The 24,874-nt window shown below is 36.7% G+C and overlaps 2 protein-coding genes across 3 annotated transcripts in view; one reads left to right on the top strand and one right to left on the bottom strand.

Moving 5' to 3' along the window:
• Window positions 1-24,874, bottom strand: part of LOC102257479 (testis-specific gene 10 protein-like) — a 49,974-nt gene that overhangs the window by 16,807 nt on the left and 8,293 nt on the right. Inside the window, exons 3-13 of the mRNA XM_014536536.1 lie at window positions 22,761-22,930; window positions 20,079-20,144; window positions 18,530-18,697; window positions 17,408-17,560; window positions 13,381-13,551; window positions 13,214-13,291; window positions 11,726-11,877; window positions 6,726-6,841; window positions 3,717-3,871; window positions 3,058-3,113; window positions 1,757-1,925 (exon numbers count right to left, since the gene is read on the bottom strand). Coding sequence (XP_014392022.1) covers window positions 1,757-1,925; window positions 3,058-3,113; window positions 3,717-3,871; window positions 6,726-6,841; window positions 11,726-11,877; window positions 13,214-13,291; window positions 13,381-13,551; window positions 17,408-17,560; window positions 18,530-18,697; window positions 20,079-20,117 — 1,257 coding nt within the window. The 5' untranslated portion in view covers window positions 20,118-20,144; window positions 22,761-22,930. The remainder of the gene's footprint in view (window positions 1-1,756; window positions 1,926-3,057; window positions 3,114-3,716; window positions 3,872-6,725; window positions 6,842-11,725; window positions 11,878-13,213; window positions 13,292-13,380; window positions 13,552-17,407; window positions 17,561-18,529; window positions 18,698-20,078; window positions 20,145-22,760; window positions 22,931-24,874) is intronic.
• Window positions 1-24,874, top strand: part of LOC102257782 (membrane cofactor protein-like) — a 77,111-nt gene that overhangs the window by 45,336 nt on the left and 6,901 nt on the right. The window lies entirely within an intron of this gene.

The raw sequence follows: 24,874 nt of genomic DNA, 5'->3' as shown, positions 1-24,874 counted from the left end.
TTTTTAATAAAAAGCAAATCTGTGATCTGCTATCTGGTGATATCTTGAGAGACATTTTGAAATACTAATAAGAACAAGAAAGAAAAAAAAACAAAAAACGAGTGCACAAATTTTTGTGCACCGGGCCTCTGGTAAATTTATAAAAAGCAAATCTGTGATCTGCTATCTGGTGATATCTTGAGAGACATTTTGAAATACTAATAAGAACAAGAAAGAAAAAAACAAAACAAAAAAATATATTGCTTTTGTTGAAGATGGGAGATGGATAATTGCATATTCATTACATTTGAAAATGTCCAATTAAAAAAAACTTCATAAGTTTTGATTCAGTTTGAAATTAAATCTAATAAAATTTAATGGAAAGGAATGTTCATTAGGCATTGTTTGTTATATTAACAATATTTTTTCACATTAAGTGAATGATGCAGTAAATAATAGTATCTACCTAATGGCATAACTACAAAGAACATTACATCTCTATGAAAAATGTTGGGAATAATTTTTAATACAGAGAAAAATATCCATCTATAATTAGTGAAGAAAAATCAAGATAAAATACTAAAAATACATCATCCCAATTTGTTAAAAATTGTGGTATTGAAGGTGACATTTTTTAAGGTTTCTATTTTCCAAATCTGTGATATGGGTTCTCAATCTGTGGTCTACAGAGGGATCCATCTTCTACCCTGGGCCTATGACCCAAACAAAGGAAAAAAGTACTCTTGAACATATGAAACTTGTTATGATACTAATTTTGTTCTGATTACAAAAAATGTTTATAAAATGTTAACAAAGCAGGGAAGTGATTATAATACTATAGTAAGCTAACAAGAGCCTACAAAATATTTATCAACTGGTTATGCTGGACTCTCTAATAAGTGCTTTCTATACATATTCTCATTTACTCTCCATTTTTACATATGATATACTGAGATTCAGAGAAGTTAAATGAGGCAAGGGGATTCAAACTCATGTGAGTCTTAAACTTCCCACTCTACTGCCTCCCTATGAACCAGGAGGTCATGGTTCGATTCCTGGTCAGGGCACATGCCCCAGTTGTGGACTCAATCCCCAGTGTGGGGCATGTGGGTGGCAGCCGATCAATGATTCTCTCTCATCATTGATGTTTCCATCTCTCTCTCCCTTCCTCTCTGAAATCAATAAAAATGTATTTAAAAAATAAAAACACAGACTTTTATGATGCAAACTAAACATATTGGAGTGATAGCAAACTGGGGAAATAATTGGGACTGAAGAATTTTCAGAAGGGAAGAAAGCTTTCAAATAAAATTTGACCACTTTTAGTGATCAATTAAAATGATACTGGAAAGGAGAACTGTGGATAAAGTGCATTGGCTTAGAGAGGAAGTAATTAATTATAAAAGAAATTTTCCTGAAAAGAATTACAGTGCTAAAGAGAACCAAAAAATGTGGCATCGTTCATGCACTCATACTTAGAATAATAGTCTATCAAATAAATCTATGATTTTCTCAAAAGTTTCTTAAGATTTTTATCTTCGTTTGTTGAGTACTTCTAAGGTTTAATACAAATCTATTATATCTCCTGTTCCCTCTTTTCCTTAATATTTAACTTTATGTCTGAGAATCTCATTTAGAAATTATGTGGCATATTGTGTAATAAAGGTAAAAAATGGCTGGTTTCAAAGCCTGGGCTTTTCTACAGAATGAAAGGAGAACTGAGCCTCAGAAGAAATATATATTTTCTTGGAGAAAAAGATACTAGGAACAAATATACCTTGTTTTCTTTTTTAGCTTTAGAAAACTGTTCTTGGAGATTGTCATTCTTACGAGCCAAGATCTCTCTTTTCCTGGCAATCTGAGCCAGTTCATCATTTGTTTCATCCAACTGGCGGCGCATCCTGGAAATGTCTTGTTTACGCTTAATTAGCACTTCAGTAGACTGCCTATTGCACGAATCAAATAGTACATAAGAGGAGACCTTTTACCAAAACAGAACAACAAATTCTCACATGACAGAAGAGGGACAATTAGCAAGAAAACATTTGAAAAAGTTTTAAGCATTTAAATTTCTAGGAATAAATACTGCAAAGATAGTGCATTGGAGTTTCTCTATGTTTGCCAACATTTCACAATGAAAAAGAGGATGCTAAATATACATAATAGTCAATGATTAGCTAAGTATTTAAAAACTTGCGACATTCAAATATAAGAAAGCTTTCATCCTACTTCTAGCTGCCATGGCTTAGTCACCTTTGCAGGTTCCTCTTCATCTGCCCTCTTAAAACTTAATAGTTCTGAGAGCTTAACTCTTAGCCTTCTGATTCTTCTTACTCTAACCTTCATTCAGACAAATACTATTCATATCCATGGCTCCCAAACCCCATCTATACCCAGATGACTCTGAAATCATCTCCAGCCTCAGCCTCTTCCTTAGACTCCAGACTCATATTTAACTGCTTCCAAGACATATCTACAGGTGTCTTGTAATTCAGAGGAAAATCATCTTTTCCCATACTTTCTACATGTCCAGTATTCATTCCCAGCCCCAAACCTGGCACTTTCCTAGATTTTCTTCCTTGCCAGCACCTTACCCATCTCCCCACTTCCCAACCCCAATCTATCATCATTCTTCAGCCTGGGTAATCTTTCTAATGCAAAAATCTCCTCAAAATTCTTTCATGAATTCTTATTTCCCAAAGGATAAAGTCAAGACTCCTTTGTCTGTAACACAGGCCTCTGTGTTTAGCCTTTCCTCCCTCACATCTCCTCTCACACTTTGGGTTCCAACACTCACCTATTTGTCATTCAGGAGGCTCCTGAACATTATCTAAGGTTCTTTATGGTTCTTTGCTATCCTTTCTACCTCGAATGTGCTTTCCTTCCCGTTCCTTGGCAAACACCATATCCTTTACTTCCCTACACATACTTAGGTCTCCTTCCAATATTAGAAACTTACAAACTCTATACATAACACTAAACCCCTTGTTTTTTACTACCTTTTGCCTAGAGCAAAAATAAGTAAAATAGTACTTTGCTCCTAATAAGTATCCAAATTCTTATTGAATAAGTGGTTACCTTGATGCCTGTTTTGTCTCAGGGATAATATTCTTCATGCCTGAAATGGCCTTTTCCTTGAAAAGTAATATAAATATGAAATTAAAAAATTATCTTAAACTGTTATTTCAGTTTAAAACATTTATAGAAAACAGTGCTGGAATTGCCTTCAGAATCAGTTTATGAGCTAGAAAGGGGTATCAACATTCCTCTGCTTTTTGGCACACCTTTTATGTTGTTTGAACAACAAAAACTGAGGGATGGAGATGATCATCCAGCTTTTTTACCAACTCTATATGGTCTATATGGTCAATGGCTAAGGACGTTGTGAAATGTGCATCTAGTTCTGAACACAACCACAAAGGCAGTTTTAATAGAATAAACATATTGACTCCCACGGTGGCTACCTGGAGGTATAAGTTCTGGTGTGCTTTAAAAAGAAATCAGTCTCACTGCTTTATTATCATGTTTCACATTTTGATATTTGAATTAGTTATTGTCAGTGACTGTTAATCACAAACTAGTGGGAGAAATAACACATATTTCTTAAGACTACCCTGAAATATTTCAAAATCAGATTTTGTTTCAGCTCTCTAGAAAAAAACATTTGAGAGAACCCTATTATTTGATAAAGATTCAAGTGCAAACATTTCTTTTAAACCACAGCTCTCAGAACATACTTTCAGTGTCAAACTCTCTCCACGGGATGGAATATTCTCGGATTTTTTATCCAACCGTGCATGTGGGCATTCCTTTTCTTTAGCCAGATCACTGAAGGTTGCACCAAGAGTGCTAATTTCTTCTTGCCGGGCAATACTTCGCCTTGTAAAATTATCTAAATATGTAATCATAAAGGCATATTTTAAATCAAGATCATTCTTTCCAGTTCAAGCAGATTGAAATATTTTTCAAAGTAAGTTCTGCTAAATTATATTCAATGACTAAAAATAAGTACTGTATTCCAAATAAAAACATGGCTTTTATTGTTAGTGATTAAAAACTAAGATGAATCAGGAAATTCTAAGTGACTCATAAATGTAAAAGCACAATTAACACATTTGGAATAAGAATAGCAAAGGAAAGCTCTATATTTCAAATTCTTAAAGTAGATTTACATGTGTGGTGGGAGAAGAGAGTATAGGGTGAAGTTGGGTGGAATACTAAAACACCACTCCCCCCCTAACTTCCCCTCCCCTCTACACTAGAATCACTGCTGCATATAAGGTGGTAACTAATAGAGCTTAATAAAATATTCAATTAGGTTATCTTCAGAATCAAATATCTTCTAATATTCTGATTTTCTAAATTTTTCTGATTTTTTTCTAAAAAGTCCTAGAAAAAAAAAAATCACCCAGGACGTCTGATTCGATTTGTGAAAACACTGGCAAGCCAATGTCAATGCCAAAGGCTTAAATTATAGGTACATCATTTAGTGGTTTTCAAGCTGTGTTTTCTCAACCAGCAGCATCAGCATCATCTGGGAACCCCGCCCCGCTGAATGACAAATTCTGAGTGGGCAGAGCAATTATGGGTTGTTGTTTTTAATTTTGTTTTATTGCTAAAGTATTACAAAGAGTATTACATATGTCTCCTTCCCTCCCCCCTTGATATTCCCCCGGCCTCCCCTACCCCCCCGTGTCTTATGTCCATTGGTTATGCTTATATGCATGCATGCAAGTCCTTTGGTTGAGAGAGGGGGGTAAGAGATCAACCGAAGGACTTGTATGCATGCATATAAGTACATTAGAGTTAAGAAGACTCGGTGACTGGAGAGGCACAGTAAGGCCTTGGCAGATATTGGACTCAGAAGGGTTATAACTTACATATGCAAATAGTTCATTCTTAGGATTTCAAAACTGTTGGGAGCTGCTCGTTTAAAAGTATACGAAACAGAGGGCTATGCTCGGGGATTTCTTCGTGCTGCTGCCTTCATTCCAGTGGACAGGGGGAAACAACCTATGCTGTCATGTTCTGTTTCTGCTTTTAAGTAGCTTTCGTACAAATGCACTAGGTCACTCTACCAGTAAAACATTGGGACGCGGGCGGGAAACCCCGGAAACTCGCTCTCTTTTTTTGAGGAAACTCCATACTGTCTTCCATAGTGGCTGCACCAGTCTGCATTCCCACCAGGAGTGCATGAGTGTTCCCTTTTCTCCGTATCCTCTCCAGTACTTGTCGTTTGTTGATTTGTTGATGACAGCCATTCTGACAGGTGTGAGATGATACCGCATTGTTGTTTTGATAGAGCAATTATGTTTTAACAAGCACCCTTCCCACATGATTCTAATGCACAACACAGCTTGAGAACCACTTGAGCAAAACAGTAAAGATACAAAAGCCTTGTCCATGTCCTTCTCCAGGAGCCTGGCTCAGTGGTCTATACTAGCTCTCCAGGAATTCTGACACACACCCAAGCTTAGAACCACTGGTCTAGAGCTCTACCAGGGAAGCTCTGCTAGATTGGACCTCTAGGCTAATCCCTGTCCACGGCCATCCAGTGCAGCACTAAGAGAGGCAGTATCATATGCCAAGAGGATGATCTATATAGTACCCGAGACTATATCAATTCCCTTTTCCGGGCAGTACTATCTTTCAGGCAAACCACATGTTTTGAGTGTTCAAATATCTGAGTTCATTCCCACTGGCATAAGATAAATACATAAATGAAAGCTCTGAAACAGCTCTAGTACTTCCTAGCTTTAAAAAAAAAAATCCTCAATCTTACATACCACTCAGGCTACGCCCCATTTTTCTGCCACTCTTAGTAGCCAAACTTTTTAAGAGACTCTACTCTCTCCTTTCTCTACTTCCTCACTTCCCAGTCATTCCTCAACTTATTCCATCTTCCACATCCAACACTCTATCTAAACTTTGTGGGTGTTACCAAAACCTCCATGTGCCAAATCCAATCAACATTTTTTCAACCTTGTCTTACTTTGCTTCTTGAAAGCATCTGTTAATTGACACTACCCTCCTTTTTAAAACACTTTGCTCTCTTGTTCCCAAAATAACACTCACTCATGGGTCTACTTCTTTGGCTTCTTCTTACTCAATCCTGGATCCTCTTAAACGTTCCCTCTGTTTTAAAATGGGCTCTTTTATAGTCCTAATCAAAATTTTACTTTACAGTTATAAAAATATTAAATTATAACCATATTTTCAGAGATCATTGTAAGAAACATAAATATAAGACTTTATAAAAATATTTTCCTCTATAAATCCAAGAAATATCATAGATATAGCCAAATATATGTACACTTTCCACCAAAAGTAATATATATGTGTGCTGTTTCATTACAACTATGAACAAGCCACAGTATCATACAAAAACTTGTAAATTTACAAGTGTTATGCATATTTTAAAGTAACCATACTATAAATTCAATATTGAATCCTGATTTATTTTTACCTACACTTAATATTTAAGAATTTTAAGTCAGAAATTATAAACTGTTGCTGCTTCATTTAGTTATCTCCTCATTGAAAAATGTGAAGCCATGTCTAAGTATTTAAGGTCCTAAATCTAAGTAAAAAGTTTACTATCAATGAAAAACATATTTCCATGATTGACTCATAAACTTTTAATTTAAGGGCCTACTTCCAAGTTTATCTATGTTATAACTGAAGAGAATAAAACATTTTTCTACGAGACTTAGAGAAAAAGTAATATCAGGAAAAAAATAACTCACCGATTTTTTCATTCAAGCGCATAATTTTCCCCCGAGTAGGCTGTAGCTCATATTTTTTCTTTGCAAGGTATCGCTGAGTATTAGAAAGATCTTTTTCTGTATTTTCATATAAAAGTCTGTAAATATTTTAATAATAAAACTAATTCTGAAATTTTTATGTTTCATCAATCTCTTAGCTATTTAAATCTAAAAACTTTTAAGAACAACAGTAAACATTTTCCTTTTAGCATTTTCATAAAACCACATGTGCTCTGACCTGGAATCAAACCAGTGACCTCTTGGTGCATGGTACAATGCTTACCAACTGAGCCACACTGGCCAGGCGAATCCCTATTTCTTTAAAGCTCCTCATTTGATTCCAATGTGCAGCCAAGGTTGTTAAGAAGTGCCTCCTAATGCTGCTTAACCCAGTGGGGCAACAAGCAGAAAGTGACAGTGACTTCAGTCCCCCATACTGTGAAGTTAATGTGGCTGACACGATGATTACCCCCAAAGCACCGCTTGACATATCTTATCTCCATGGAAAAAAATATGTTCATAGGCCCAAATCATAAGACATTTGAAAGACCAGCTATTTAAACACACACACAGATTACAGAATGCAACAGGAGCAGATATATTAGAATAAATACATTAAAAATTAAATTAGACTAGTAAACATGTTAAAAGAGAAAGATATTAACAATGTGAAAAAATAACCAAGGGAAAAATATATAATAAGTGTGAAATAAGTATGAGAAATGTAGTAGTTGAAATAAAAAAATATACATGATGCAAATAGCAGAATATATCTATATGTGTGTATATATAGTCAATTAATGTTCAACAAATATGTCAAAGAATCCAATGAGAAAGGAAACAACTGGTACTGAAACAACTAGATTGCCATGTGAGAAAAAAGTGAATCTTGACCCCAAGATCACACTATATATAAAAGGCCTAACACAAAAGCTAAAACAATAATGCTTTGGTGAGAAATAATAAACATACATGTAAAAAGTTTTAACCAATTCTAGCAAATATAATTCAAGAATATATAAAAATTATAAGGCATAATGACCAAGGGGAGTTAATTTAGATATACAAAGTTGGTTTACAATCGAATATTAATGTAATTCACCATATTAACTGACTAAAAATAAACAGTAAAATAAATCATATCAATAGATTCAGAATAGGCATTTGTCAAAATCCAATATCCACCCTTCATGAGAAATCTCAGCAAATTAGGAACAGAAGAGAACATTTTCAACCTGACAGGCATCTACAAAGAGCCTACAGCTAAGACCACAATATTGAAAGATTGAACAAAGATGACTGTTCTCATCTTTCTATTCAACATTATACCAGAAATTATAGCCACTGTAATAAGACAAGATTGGATACTTAGATTGGAAAAGAAAAAGTAAAATTCTCTTTATTCACGGACAACATGATAATCTACATAAAACTATCTACTATAATCTACAAAAAAAACTACAATAATAAAAGCGTAATATGCTAATTAGACCAGACGTCCTTCCGGACCACCTTCCAGACGAAGCTAGGGCTGGGAGGGAAGCCCGGGTCCCAGGTGCCTGCTGGCAGCCAGTGCCAGCAGCCGGGGGAAGGAAGGCCTACTCTTGCACAAATTTTGTGCACCAGGCCTCTAGTCTTAAATAATATGAGTTTAGCAAAATTGAAAAATACAAGAGCAATATACAAAAGTAAATTTTGCTTCTATATACTAGCAAAAAGCAATAGGAAACAAATTTATAATAGCATTAAAATATGAAATACTTAGATGTAAATATAACAAAGGGTGTGAAATATTTGTGCACTGAATATTTATAAAACACCACTGAAATTTTTAAAGACCTAAATAAATGGAGAGATATTCTGTGTTTATGGATCAAAAGCTCAATATGTTCAACAATTCTTCCAGAATTTATCTATAGGCTCAACATAATTCTAATCAAAATCCCAATAAACATTTTGTAGATGAATGATTCTAATAAAGATTATTCTAAAATTTTTATGGAAATGTAAAGGGCCTAGGACAGTCAAAACAATTTTAAAATGGAATAAAGTTAGACTTACAGACTTAAAGTAAGTCTTCAAGACTTACTTCAAGACTTATTATAAAGCTTCAATTATCAAGACAGAGTGGTATCAGCATAAAGATGGAAAAACAGATCAATGAAACAGAATAGAGTTCAGAAATAGACTCACACATATATGGTCAGTCAATTTTTCACTAAGATGCCAAGGCAATTTAAAGGGTGAATGGATAATCTTAACAAGTAAGAAGCAATGGATACCCATATACAAAAACAAACCTCTAGTTTTAATCTCAGACCTTACATACTAGTAAACATTACTTCAAAAAAGGGTCATAGATCTAAATGTAAGAGCTGAAACTATAAAACTGTTAGAACAAAACAATACAACAGTTTATGATTTCTTTAAAAGTTAAACATATATCCATCATATGGCTTAGTTATTCTATCTACTCTTAGTTATTTATCCAAGAGAAATAAAAACTTACATCCATACAAAGACTCATATAAGAACATTCATAATAGTTTTGTTTTAGCCCCAAATTGCAAACAACCAAAATGTCTACTACCCACGCAATGGAATATTACTCAGTGATAAACAGAAACAAACTCTTGATTATATGCGACAACATGAATAAAACTCAAAATAATTATGGTGAATAAAAGTAGCCTGACAAAAGAATATATACTGTAGGATTTCATTTATATAACACTTTTTCAAAATACAAATTTCTATGACAGAAGCAAATCAGTGGTTGCCTAGGGATTAGCAAGGTATGGGAGAGATTACAGAAGGGCATGAGAAACTACTGGGAGCGATGGGTCGGGCCACTATCCTGATTGTGGTGATGGTTTCACGGGTACATACATATCTCAAAACTGACCAAACTGAACACTTTAAATATGTGCAGTTTGCACTAGCCAGTTTGGCTCAATGGACAGAGCATCAATCCACACACTAAAGGGTCACAGGTTCAATTCTGATCAAGGGCACGTACCTCGGTTGTAGACTTAATCCCCGACCCAGGTCTGGGCACCTGCGGGAGTCAACCAATCCATGTGTCTCTCTCACATTGACGTTTCCCCGCTCCCTTCCTCTCTCTCTGAAAATGAATTCAATGGAAAAATATCCTTGGGTGAGAATTAACAAAAAACAAACAAATAAATTTGAAATGTATTGTCAAATATACTTCAATAATACTATTAAAAACAAATGTACACCACCATAGCTGGTTTGGCTCAATGGATGGAATGTCGGCCTGAGGATTGAAGGGTTCCGGATTCAATTCCGGTCAAGGGTACATGCCCAGGTTGCAGGCTCGATCCCCAGTGGGGGGCGTGCAGGAGGCAGCTGATCAATGATTCTCTCTCATCACTGATGTTTCTCTCTCTCTCTCCCTTCCTCTCTGAAATCAATAAAAATATATTTTAAAAAATATGTTTATACTTAAAATTAATTTAAAAAACAAACAAAAAAACAAATGTACACCAAAAAATCTCCAATTATATATCTGTTAAAATATTTTAATAAACTACTAAAAGGCTTCTGAAAAACCTCTAATGACATGGGAAAATGCTTACTGTATATAATTAAGTAAAATCACTTAAATATATCACTCAATATGATGTCAATTACATAGAAAGCTTATATACATAGAGATAAAAATATCTCTGGTTAGAAACAGACCTACATTAATAAAAGTCTTCCCTCGGTTATGGAATCGTGGGTGATTTAAATTTTCTTTATACTTTTCTTTATTTTCCAAGGTTTTTTTGTTGAGATTGTTTTATTTTATTACTTTTTAAATTTTACCTAAGATTACAATATCCTTTTAAGCAGCAATTTAAAAAAAAATGAAGGGAAGAAGACGAGTAAATTTCTATCCTGATAGTGACTCCAATGTATGCACCATAGACCCTTGAAAGATCAAAGAGAAGACTCCAGGAACTCATGTAAACCAAGTATTCTCTGTAACTTAGTAATTTGTTTCACACTCACATGAATTACTATTTTTTAAATGTTCATAGATGCACTGAAATTCAACCTTACTGAATCTATAGAAATTCTATTTTTCACATCAACAGATACTAAAAGTAAAACAAAATCACTAGCATGGAGGTCTTCAAAAACTTACTCACTTGCACTTATTGCCTGGAAATTCTCCTGCTACCATATCAGTATGTAGGAAGCGCTAAGCACAGTACTTGACATTCAGTTAATAAGTTCCATTACATATTCCTATTTCTCTATGACTTTTTATTATATTCTAAACCACCCTTTTTCTAAGCTACTGTAAAACCTGTGCTTTATGTCTTCTTACACTGCTCAGACCACAGAACATAGTTTAAGCTACAAAGGTAAATTAACAATCAAATACCAAAGTCAATCATGCTTGTACCCAGGATGGCTTTGTAGAAGCTATTTTTGTTAAACATTGAGGTTTTCTCCAAATGGAAGATTGAGACTACTAAAAGTTTGAGTCCTCAGTAAGTGTGGCATTATCAATCTGTGATTGATCTTGGGGAAATCATTTAATGTATGCTGAGTTTTCTACAACTGTTTCATAATAATCCTCCCCAAAATTCAAGTCAACAAATAACTTAATTACCATTATAAAATACAGTGGGGCCTTGACTTACGAGTTTAATTCGTGACGGAGCTCTTAACTCAAATTACTCGTATGTCAAATCAAAAAGTGAACGAGTGAGACACGTGATGCTGGGCTGATGTTGTGGCGTTCACCGTGACGTTCGCTGCGCCAACTAGCGGTGGGGTATCTGAAGCTGGCTCGTAACCCGAATTTTAGCTCACAACTCAAAGCAAAACATCGGCCGAGAGACGGCCCGTATCTCGAAAAACGCGTTAGTTGGGACACTCGTAAGTCAAGGCCCCACTGTACACTACAAAAAGCAGAGTTATTTATAATAAACTATTAGTTGTTCAAAGGCAATTTAGTTTACCTCAAAGAATTATTCTCTGCTTTTTGTCTGCCAAGTTCACTTTTTGTATCTATTGCCTTTCTTGCTAGTGATTTCATTTCTTTTCCCACAGTGGTTATTGCTTTCTTCGTCAAAGTCATATTTGACATTTGTTCCATAAGTTCATCATCAAGCTATACAAGGAGAATGACAAGGTTACTGCCATCACTAAAAGTGTCTTAATGATCTTCCTAAAGAGACATCCTCTCTTTGTAAAAACTGGTATATGACAAGATTCATACAATGATTAGACTTGAATACTGTGAAGGCTATATGGACAAAGTATTGTGGAGTAGGACCAAGAATAGTATATCCATCTACATTTTCAATCTGGTTCAATTTGACTTTAGCATACATATCTATTTGCAGAAATGACTTATTTGTTGCTCAACATTAATTATAGATATAAAATGGAATTATGAAAAAAATTGTTTTTCCCCATCTGTTATTATTATTATTATTATTATTATTATTATTATTTTAGTCACTATGTGACATAGATTCTCCCCCATTGGCCAAGATGGCAGCAGGGAGAGGTTCTTACACTGAACCACCAAAAGCTAGAAATAATAATGGAGAGGATCCCAGGCACCAAAAGCTAGAAATATGAATGGATAGAACCCAAGTACAACACAAGCTAGAAAATAAATGCATGGGCCCAAAACACACCAAAAGTTACCAGGATAATTAGATAGGGGAAAAAAAGCCATCCCCTTTCTATCCCTACCAGAACCCCGGGCTTGAGCAGGAAGAGAGACTGGTCTTTCGGATGGGAGTCTGCCATTCTCCCAGGTCGTGTGGCTCCTGAATAAAAGCCCTTTCCTTTTGCATGAGCACCTGTCTCACAAGTTTGGCTTTTATTGAGCCAGGCAGCCAAACCTCCATTTATTTGTTCAGTTACAATTATAACAACATAATACAGACACATTTATAAACATATTTAATTAAATATGGTAACAGAAAATCAAATTCCCTTAATTGTTTATATCGTCATACTATCTCAAATATATATTCATAGTATCTCAAATCTTTGGTTATGAAAACAAGGTGATGCTTCGCATTTAAATTCATTACATATATTTTTCTCTTTAATTTTTATTTCATCATAATTTTTTCTATCCTAGCTACTCTTTAGGTAAAATAATCCAGATTCCCTGCATCTGGCATTGTTATCTTTAATGAAACAGGGAGATGAAAAAATTGCTAAAATCTCTGAGAATGCAGCCCTAATGATTTTTTTAAAAAGAACTCACTCTGCAATCTAACATAAAAAAGATTTTGCTCACATTTTTAAAAGAAAATAAACAACAAAGAATCGACAATTTACACCAGATATACCACCTTCAATATTTTAGGATTACAAACCTTAGTTAGAACAATAAAATAACTTCTCTGAACACAGAAAAAAAAGGAAAAGGGGAAAGCCACTGACAGTTTATAGCCAAAAGTGCAAAAGTGATTTTTCTTTACATTAGGAACTGTACACTCCAGATCCTCTATCCTTTGTTCCAAGTGAGCTTTCTCATGAAATGCTGTCTCTTGGGCAATCTGGTTAAAAAACATAAACAAAACACAGTGCTTTCAATGTCACTGCACTGAATTTCACACATGTTCCTATAGATAAAACCCTTTCAAACCTTTAGCCTTTCCCTCAGACTATCTCGTTCTGTGGTCATTCTTCGTAAATCAGTGAAGGCTACATCTCTTTCAGTCTCCACCCGCCGGAGGATGGCATGTGCAGTTGTTGATTTAGGAGACTTACAGCTTTTCATCATTTCTCGTCGAAGTTGAGCAATTTCTTCCTGTGCCTATTATTTAAATAGGTAGACTCCTATTTAACAAGCTTTAGAACAAACATAAATATAGCTATCTTATATCCAGTCAGTTAAAATCCAAACCTATTATCAATATGCATGGAGTAGGATAATGGCATAATTTTGACTTTATACAAATAAATACCAGAGATGCAAATGGATGTATACAAATAGAAGTTTGCTTCGCAAAAAAAAAAAAAAAGTTTTAATTAATTTGGAGGCAGTCAATGCAAGAGAAAATTATTTACTAAGAAATACATATAACTATTCACTTTGTGATATAAACATGAATTCAGTACAATTCAGGTAGAATACTGGTTTAAGAAATATTATCATAGTGTTCTAGTTTTTCTCTACATAAGTGTACATGTCGTAGTCATTCCTAGCTACCTTTACCTTGACAGAAAGGCCCACCAATCCTTATTGACAACCCAACATACTCTCTACATACTGTTCAACCATCCTCGGTTTCAAATCTATTCTACATTTGCAGATTATTTCATTTCCTCCCTTGTGGCTTAAGTCCTTATCTTCCTTCCTCCCAATTGTAATCACTCTCTATTCAACCAGTCTCCAAGTCTCAGAGGAAGAAAAATTACCTCCCAATTTCCATAAATAAATTGGGAAGATAAATTACTTCCCAATTTCCATACGCCTTCACCAGATTTCTGGACTTCATCTCCTGAAGTGTCTTCTAAGATATCCCTGACTCAACTATGATTATTTCCTCTCACTTCAAATAGCACTCACTCCCCTGGCTCTTTCTCCCCTGCCTTCAACCATGCAAAGGGCTCTCATATCTTGGAAAACTGTCACTCCTCTTGTGTCCATTTACCATCCTATGACTATCTTTTTCTCTCGTTTAAGTGTCTCTACCATGGCTTGTTCCTTACTACACACTTCCTCATCCCACTCTAACTTGGCTCCCACACCCATCACTTCGCAGAATTACAACTAAGGACCTCATCAAATCTAATGGTTCTTTCTCAGTTCCTGTTCTTTATATTTTGGCAACATTTGACATTGTCTTCAACACAATCCTTGAAATTTCTTCCTCCCTTGGTCTTATACCGTAGTTCTGCCTTAGTTTCCTGTCTTCTTTCATAGTTTCCTCTATCCATTGAATAAAACTTCCCTAGCTCTCATTCAGAGACTTCACCCACTCTGAAGGCTCAAAACTTACCTCTAAGCAGGTGATTTATAAATTTACCTATTCAGCTCTTGCTTTTCTCCCCAGTCCAGTCCCACATTTCTTACTACCTGATGGCAATTACTACCTGAATGTCCTCCATCTTTCTGAAACCAAACACATCTTTTCCATCAATGACTTTCCTCATTCTTTTTCTACTATCATAATTCTGCAGTCACTCAAAACAGAACTTCAAACATTTCTATTCATTCCCCCTTTTGCTTAAATCAAATCTTGTCTAGTCTTCCTTGATAGCATTATAGCTTAGTTCCTGATGCCTCTCATGGACAACTGTAACAGCCTTCTAAAAAGTCCATGTTTTCTCCCTCATCCAGCTCTTTTGAAGGAGAGATTGTTATATAAGAATCTCTTTATATGTTATATAAGAAACATATAAAGATGTATGAGATAATACAAAATTATTGAAATTGTAAAACTGTGGCTTTGGTCATATTTCTTCTGCTTTAAAAATATAAACTGCCTATTGCTTATAAAGCAAAGTATAAACCCTTGTTAAGGCCCAATGAACAGCCTTCTCTTTATAGTCCAGAGCTGGTAAACTACACTGGCACATAGGCCAAACCCAACCCCATTCATCCATCCCTCAGTACTCAAACTCTACTGAGTCTAGGAAAGATTTCCTTAATCACCATAAATAAAAATATCCACTTATTTTCTTTTTACAATATCTCCTAGACTATTTACACTAAAATAACAAAAAATAAATACAAGGCAATATAATTTATCTCCTAACTAGATTGCAACCATAGAAAACAATGTCTGTGAATGTTTTAAACTGTGCGCCATGGTACTCCGTGGCTTAATGAGGCAGTGGGATGGATCACAGCAGCTTTTCATTAACTATTCTACACTTCAAATCTCAATATAAAATTGTCTGAAGAAAAGGAATATGGCAAAGATTTGAAAATCACTTATACTATATGCAAGTATAGGATTTACAAGGCAGAGGTTTCAGTAAAATAATCTCACACCTTACACTAATGCACACAGGCTTCTCATTAAGGGACTTTCCTGCCCCCCAGCAGTGGTCTTATAATCCTGCATACATACATTGGCTCAGGTTTCATGGCACAGAAAGACACCCGGGAGTTCTAATCAAAGCAAAGTAATCACTTACACACTTAGAAGTGGTAGTTGCTTTTTAAACTGCTCAAACTACAAATAAGAAAGCTAACTAAGAAGAGAATATCTATTAAATAGCTGATATAATGTTTAAAATTTTAAATATAATAAAATCTTATTGAAATGCTAAGAAGAAAAAGAAATGAACAAGATTGAGATTAGAAAGAAAACAGTACTGTGATTTAACCAAAAGGATTCCATGCTATGACATAGTATACACTGGGCATTTATTTTATATATTAAGATACTAGAGGCCTGGTGCATGACATTTGTGCACTGGAGGGGGGGTCCCTCAGCCCAGCCTGAGTCCTAAGCCAGCAGGCGGACATCCCCCTAGGGGTCCTTAGGGCTCCCGCCACTGCCCAGCTTCTGGCTGAGCAGTGCTCTCCATGTGGGAGCGCACTGACCACCAGGGAGCAGCTCCTGCATTGAGCGTCTGCCCCCTGGTGGTCAGAGTGTGTCACAGTGACTGGTCATTCCGCCGTTAGGTCAATTTGCATATTAGGGTTTTATTACAGTAGACTGATCCATTTCCATATGGGCCAATTCATCTTCAACAAGCTTAACTAAATGGCAAAGAGCAGACCCAAATAGGAGTCAGAAAATTTGGACTCTGAATCCTGCTGTTCTTGGGCAAATCAGTTAACCTTATTAGCCCTACCTCCTCATATATAATATGAAGCAAACAGGCCATACAACCATGGTATCCAAAGTCACTTTGGTTATTTAAAAACAGATTATTAACCTTGGCTTCAAGTTAAAGTAAAATCCACTGAGGCAAACTTTAAACTTAAAAAAAAACAACACACAGTATCTGCATCTTATCACTTTATTCCCTTAGAGTAGCAAGCTCATAACCTGCACAAACTTGCTGTAATTCTTAATAAAATTTGATATTTTAAATGAAATGATGTTGGTAATGTATGGTTTAATATCTGCTGAGTGAAGAAATGAATTTTAAGCTAAAAATAGAGAAACTACAAACTGATTTTACTCTCTGAAATTAAATTATATGGCAGTTTCTAAAGTGACTGATAGTATATCAAAATGATATGTTAGCATTTTTTAATCCCCAATCTCTTATGGGCATGGGGATATCATATATATGTGTGTGTGCACATATACTGTATTGGAAATATATTACATTTCATTAAAAATATCTTAAAAACAGCCCTAACTGGTTTGGTTCAGTGGATAGAGCATCGGCCTGTGGACTCAAGGGTCCCAGGTTCGATTCCAGTTAAGGACATGTATCTTGGTCGCGGGCACATACCCAGTAGGGAGTGTGCAGGAGGCAGCTGATCGATGTTTCTCTCTCATCGATGTTTCTAACTGTCTATCCCTTTCCTTCCCTCTCTGTAAAAAATCAATAAATTTTTTTTTTAAATCTTAAAAACAAAGGTATTTCCAAATGGTAAATTAATTTGATTGGCAGACTTAAGCATACCCAAAGAGTTATATATCTCTACAATTAACTGTTATTACTTACATATATTGTTTCCTTATAAACAACCTTACCTGTTCATAAAGAAAGAAGGTCTTGTTTCTCTCAGATGTAAGAGTCTTGATATTACCCTGAATTTCTGCCAAATGACGCTCATATTTTTCCAGCATGCATTTAAGTTCTTCACGGTCTTTTGTCTTCAAAAGCTCTACATCACAGTTTGTACCCTACAATTATTATATAAGAAATTTGAAATTCTTCGACCTGTAGTATGAATAGAAAAGTACTACTGATGGCAGTACACAGTCTCCACTTAAGCAAACATCCTATATAATAAAACCCTAATATGCAAATCGACCTAAGTGGGGAACGACCAGTCGTTATGACTCGCACTGACCACCAGGGGGCAGACGCTCAATGTAGGACCTGCCCCCTGGTGGTCAGTGCGCTCCCACAGGGGGAGCGCCACTCAGCCAGAAGCCAGGCTGATGGCTGGTGAGTGCAACAGCGGCGGGAGCTTCTCCCGCCTCCACACAGCACTAAGAACCCCTCAGTGGACATCCCCTGAGGGGTCCCAGACTGCAGGAGGGCACAGGCCGGGCTGAGGGATCATCCCCCCTTCACGAATGTCAAGCACCGGGCCTCTAATGACTATATAAGGTAAGGAAATGATGAAAGAAAGTTTAAAATTCATCTCTTACATTTGTATTGATTGATTGGTATTAGAAAGAAAAGAGGGAGTGATAGAGGGATGGAAGGAGAGGGAGAGGGAAAGAGAGAGAGAGAGAGAGAGAGAGAGAGAGAGAGAGGCAGGGAGGGAGGGAGAGATCAATCTGTTGTTCCATTTAATGCATTCATTGGTTGCTTCTTATATGTGCCCTGACAGGAGATCTAACCCACAACCCTAGTGTATAGGGATGACACTCAAACCAATTGAGCTAGCTGGCCCAGACCAAATTACCCCTCTTTTAAACAATTTCCCCCCAAATTGCTCCACATTTGTCTGATTACCTCCCAACCATGACAAATGCTAGGGATAGAGAACCCATTTCAATGATCCACTGTCCATCAAAGAGACCTCTCTTTGATATAGCAAGTCATGCTAATCCACCTGAATTACTTCCAGATAAGCCAAAGAATAGAAGTCAGTCTTGGAGCAACAAACTCCAAAATATTTCTAACTTTCCAAAACCTACCCGAGAAGATGGAGATGGGCGGCTTGGGCCTTCAGATGTACTTTTGATCATCTTTCTCAAATTTTGAGCTTCTCTCCTGTAGTAATTTCTGTCTGCTTCTAAAGTCTTGACAAAGGAATCAAGTCTGGAAGGAGATTTATTTTGTGCTTTTTCAATCTCTAAAATTATCTTGCCAGGAAGGAAAAAATTAGGCCATTATTTCAAGCTAAACTTCAGCATCATTTACTACATGAAGTCGAACACAAAAAGAATCCTTAAAAACAATAAATGTGGTGAGTTTTGAAAATAATTGTTAAAAATCATAATTTTAAAAAAGCAGTTAGATATCTTTCTTCTCCAGCATTTCTAAATGTTCTATATATTTTTTATTGTGACATAACATTTGACATTATTTTTTAATTTAAATTCTTTATTGTTTATAGTGTTACATAAGTCTCCTTTTTCCCCCATTGACCTCTCCCTGGCCGCTCCCACCCCCCAGCACATCCTCAACCCCCTACTGTCTGTGTCCATTGGTTACGCTCATATGCATGCATACAAGTCCTTTGGTTGATCTCTTACCTCCCCTCCCGAAATGTTCTATATTTTTATTAAACTAAACATACCCCTAAATTTACTCAATAATTTTGAAGAAAAAATGGTAAAGAAATTTCAGAGAGGCCAGAAATGTCCACAGATATGGTTACAAATCCTAGAAGTAAAATTAATTTACTTAGAATAACTTGTATAGCAACTAAGTTTTTCTTCACTAAGTATTCAAGGGATGGATAAATTAATGCTGGAAACATTTCTTTCACAACATTTATTTTACCAAAGCTATATTGGGAGGAAATGACAAATACATTTACAGAGGTGTTTTAAATATTTTAAATAATAACATTAAAATGTCTAAACAGAGCAGTTTTCATTTCACATTGTTAAAGAAAACATATTACTTAGAATTAAACTAAAAATTTGACTTACAGAAATTTATTACTAAGAATAAAAGTTAATGTGTAGCCTAACCGGTTTGGCTCAGTGGATAGAGCGTCGGCCTGGGGACTGAGAGGTCCCGGGTTCGATTCCGGTCAAGGGCATGTACCTTGGTTGCGGGCACATCACCAGTGGGGAGTGTGCAGGAGGCAGCTGGTCGATGTTTCTCTCTCATCGATGTTTCTAACTCTCTATCCCTCTCCCTTCCTCTCTGTAAAAAATCAATAAAATATATATTTTTTAAAAAGTTAATGTGTAGACAAACTCATGTTATATTTTGAGAATTAAATTACTCAGTTATCATTCTAAAATTAACAGCTAAGGGCATTAAAAAAAAACAACCAAAAGTTCTTTCCACCTCTAGGAGTAATGATGACACGAAGCAAGAACAGCATTGCTCTTACAGATGGGAGTACCTTTGTGCACCCGGCAGAGAGGGCTGACTGTAGAACACAAACATTTTTTATTGCTCACAAAATTCATGAGAGTCAAAACATACGTACAATTTTTTGTAGTTTTATTATACTAACAAAATAAAAATTATTCCTTAACATCTATTGAAGAAAAATGTACTTACAGATCTAAGTCTTCCTATTGTATCTTCCAATACTATCATATTATTTTGTTGGCAAGTGAACTCAATCTGAAAATCGAGCCAAAAAGAAAATACTTGGATTTTAAATATTTGAGCTGATTTAACTGGAAAGAGAGCATCAAAAGAGTAAGCCACTTAAAAATAAAAACATGCAGACAGTGAATATTTTACAAAAGAAAAGATACACTACCTCTTTATGTTTACCTAGGGGAGAGAGGGGGGTGGTAGTAGTAGTTGTGTGTGTGTGTGCATGCACTTTGGAGGGGGGAGCACTTTATTTCATCTTTGATTTCAAATTATAGTCATGCTGGATAGAGCAGTCTTGATTGCAGGTACTTGCTTTTCATTACTTTGAATACTTTATGTCAATCCTTTCCGGCCTGAAGTGTTTCTGTTGAGAAATCAGCTAAGAGCTTTATGGGAACTCCCTTATAGATGAATGACTATTTCTCTCTTGCTGCCTTTAAGATTTCCTCTTTGTCTTTAACTTTGGCCATTTTAATTGTGATGGTTTTGGTGTGGGTCTGTTTGGGTTCATCTTGATTGGGACTCTCTGTGCTTCCTGAACTTGTGTGATATTTTCCTGAATCAGGCTAGGGAAGTTTTCTGTCATTTCTTCAAACAGGTTCTCTTTCACTTGCTTACTTTATTCTCCTTTTAGTACTCCTATGATGTGGATGTTATGTTTCATACTGTCCCAAAGTTCCCTTCAACTATCCTCCTGCTTTTTTTTTTTTAAAGAAGGTAATTAAGGACTTGTATGCACGCATATAAGCATAAGTGATGGATGTGGACAACAGGGGGTGAGGGTGAGGGCAGGATTGGGTGGATGAGGGGACACTGGGGGGATAAGGACACATTTGTAATATCTTATTCAATAAAGGGGGGAAAAAGAAGGTAATTAACCTTTAGAGAGAGATAAAGGGAGAGGGAGAAAACATCGACGTGAGATGTTTTGATCCACCTAGCAGGGATCGAGCCCACAACCCAGGACTGTGCCGTGATGGGGAATCGAATCGGCAACCTTTCGGTGCATGGGATGACACCTAATCAACTGAACCATACCGGCCAGGGCTCAGTGGTGCAGTCTCCTTGAACTCCTGAGTTGGCTGCTCTAGGGAATGTCTTCTGTGTAGGTTATTTGGGCCCTCTTGTTGTAATTGGGTCTTGGTTGCTGTTGGCCTGTTCGTGGGTGGGATCAACTGTCAGGCTGGCTATGAGTCTCAACCCAACCATGGCATGTAAACTGCTGTGCAGGTGCAGTCTTGACGTGTCTTGTTAGGCTCAGCGACACAATCATTAACCCTTCAAGCTGGTTGTCTATAGAGGTAAACCTGATCACCATGTAGGAGACACTGTGCAGGCACTGCCCTCCCCCGCCCCCCTCAGGTGAGGTTGTTCCCCGAGGGTCTGGAGCCTGAGATCCCTCTTTGTGTGTGCCATTTGTGTGTCTAGTTGGGTCAGCTCTGGTGTGGTCTGAAGCCCATCACTAGTTGTGTTGATTCTGGGTCCTCTTGGGTGGGTTTCAGATAAAGGTCACTGGCCTTGGGCTACCTGTCTATAGCTATCACTCTGTTTTCTGTTTGTGTCTGTGTCTACTAGACCTGGGATGGAGGTAGGTGGGGGGGTCAACCTGTGTAATGGGTTGGCTTCTTCAAGCTTAGAGGTCAGGGCATATCTGTGGTCAGACAGAGGTTGCCTGAGGTCCCCTCCACCTGTAAGCTATTCTGCCTCTCCCCTGAGGTTGCTTGGTTTTCCTGCAGAGCCTTCTGAAAAAGGTCTGTAGGATTAACCCAGGTGAGCCTAACTCAGGCTAGTACGCCCCCTGCTTGGGGATTACACAGCCAGGCACTCAGTGAAGGGAAATCAGTCCCTGCTTCAAAGCCAAACTCCTGTCTCAGCCACAGTCTCCAACTCTAGTTCCATCTGTCTCCCTGACAGAAGCCTCCCCAGTAGACAGTCCAAAAATCCCAGCTCTGCACAGCAACAATGATCCTGAGCCACTAAACCAAGCAGAAAATCAGCTCTGCATGCAACTCTGATTTCTATGTGGCTGTTCTCAGTGAAGCAGGGCCCAAATTCCCAGTTCTGCTTGGGCTCCAAACCCTACAGTGCAGACTAAAAATCCCAGACCTGCACTGCTCCTGTCCCCAGCAGGACGGGGCAAGAATGGTGGCTCCACAGGTGGGGGGAGGTGCTCTGACCTTGTACTCAAGGTGGGAGAGACTGTTCCATTTTTCCCCAATCCACACAGTTCAGTCACTGACTAGGGCTCTGCCCAATGCCTTTCCAGAAAATAGAGGGTCTCTAAAAGTTACTGCTGGGTGCAGCCCATAGACTTCTTCGCTGGACCCAAACATGGTTGTGTAGCAGTTGGAGTCTAGAGCCAACTTCTCTGGCTGGGGCTGCTAACAACAGGAGCACTTCTTCACTTAAAAGGTGAGGTCCAAGTCTCCCAGGCAGACAGAATCCCTCTGATTCCCTTTGCCCGATGCTTCACGGGCTCTTCTTCCTGTCTCTCACTCTGAGTTGGGGAGCCCTGTGTGGGGTTGAGACCCCACACTCCCAGGCAGAGGGAGCTTTCCAGCTGCAATATCCCTCTGGCCTCAGCTGTCACACCTGCTAGAGAGGGGCTTTCCCTTTCCATGTCTGTGCTCCTCTTACCAGTCTCTCTGTGGCTTCTTCAGTGCTCCTGAGATATATTTCAGATCAGCTACACTTCAAGTTTTTCAAGTTGATTGCTCTGCACTGTGCTGGGAGCGGGTGCACGCAGTCTCCAGCTAAGCTGCAGCCATCTTGTATTCCTCAAGCTGCTTTTCAACGTCCTTCAAATACTTTAGTAGCATCCATGACAAGATAAATAAAATTCACAAGTTAAAAGCATACCATTCTTACCTACTCTCTCAAGTAGTTCTAAGAACCTCCTCAAGGCAGCATTGTTAAAAAAGACTGTGTCCTTACATTAAAGTAGTAAACTTCACCTATTTAAATATACCATTATTCAGACTTTCCACTAATTTAAACTTACTTACTCTTTCTAAATAAGTGAGGTTACTGCATATAAACACCATCCTCAAGTTCATTAACTGGACTCTTATATTACTGTAACAAATAATACCTTCAGTAACACTCATGTTCTCAGCCTAATCATTTAATTGTTTTTATCATATGCTACCAGTAGTACATTAAAAGGATGTTTAAGAAATAACATGTAATGACAATTAGCTTTGGGGGAAACTACCTTATTACAGACACATTTACTAATTTGGTGCCTAATGAAATCAAGTCAAATAAGCTCGTTAAAAATTCAATAGGTTGCTTTTCAGCTTTCAAATCCACTCTGTGTCTTCCTTATAAACCATCAGCAATGAGAAATGAAACTGTCTCCACTTTATAATAGTGTTGAAATCCTCAGTTTCTAAATTTCACGGTGGAGTACTAATAGAAACTCAATCAAGAAATGAAATGTTATCAAAATGTCACAGAGCTACAGTAATTAAAATAAGGTAGTAGTGGCACATGAATCAATGAAACCAAACAGTACAGAATTTTTAGCCACACACATATGTGAATTCAGTAGCTGCTAAAATGGCACTTCAAGTCAGTGACTAAAGAAAGGACTAGTTAACCCTAACTCATAGTAAAACAAAAAGAAATCCCAGAGGATTAACACTTTTTAAAAATTATTAAAAGAAAACTAGAAAATAGTCTTGTAGTTCTTGAAGTAAGAAAGCCTTCCTAAACAAGAATAAAAATGAGGCGAAGTACAGAGGATTTTTAGGGCTGTGAAACTACTCTGTTTGATAGTATAATGGTGGATAAATAAATGTTATTTTACATTTGTCCAAAACCACAGAATGGACAACACCAAGAGTGAACCTTAATGTAAACTGTGGATGCTGGGTAATAATGACGTGTCAACACAGGCTCATCGATTGTAACAAATGTACCGCTCTGGTGGGGGATGTTGATGATGGGAGAGGCTATGCATGTATGGGAGCGGGGAGTATATGGGAAATCTCTGTACCTTCTGCTTTATTTTGCTATGAATTTAAAACTGCTCTAAAAAATAAAGTTTATTCAAATTTTAAAAACAGGGAGAGAACTTCAAAGGAATAAAACAATTAAAAGATTGGCAACATGACTACCTAGAAATATACAACTTTGATTTAAAAATCTTTTTCTAAAGTCTAAAATATATTTTGGGTGTGAACACAAAAAAAAAGAAAAAAAGAATAGGAATATATGTATCATATTGGTAGCCATCTGTGCGGAGAGAAGGATTAGGGAGGAAGAGAAATGTCCTGTATACAGAATATTCTTATTGCTTGAAGTTTTTATCATTACTACATCTTACTTAGGAAATTATCTTAACAAAAATTTTTAAAATAAAATGTAAGACACAATATAATTTAATCCCAGAACAGACATTTAAATATAATATCAAATCTAAAAAACTTTCAAATGATATGAGAATGTCACTTTTTCCATTGCATTTAATAATTACATGATGTTTAAAGTAGAATTAAAATCTTCATCAGTAGTCAGATGTTAACTAGAATGATTGTGGTCATTTCAATTATATATATATATATATCACACACACACACATATATCTCTTATCTAATCTAATAAAAGACAAAAAGGGTAATTGACCATACCTTCGCTACACTTCCCATTGACTAATCAGGGTGATATGCAAATTGACCGCCAACAAAGATGGCGGTTAATTTGCATATGTAGGCTCCAAGCAGTGGAGCGAAGCCAAATGTCCCCGA

The sequence above is a fragment of the Myotis brandtii genome, unplaced genomic scaffold (assembly GCF_000412655.1).
Source record: "Myotis brandtii unplaced genomic scaffold, ASM41265v1 scaffold1645, whole genome shotgun sequence".
Classification (NCBI taxonomy): domain Eukaryota; kingdom Metazoa; phylum Chordata; class Mammalia; order Chiroptera; family Vespertilionidae; genus Myotis; species Myotis brandtii.
This window is presented reverse-complemented; position numbering and strand designations above follow the sequence as displayed.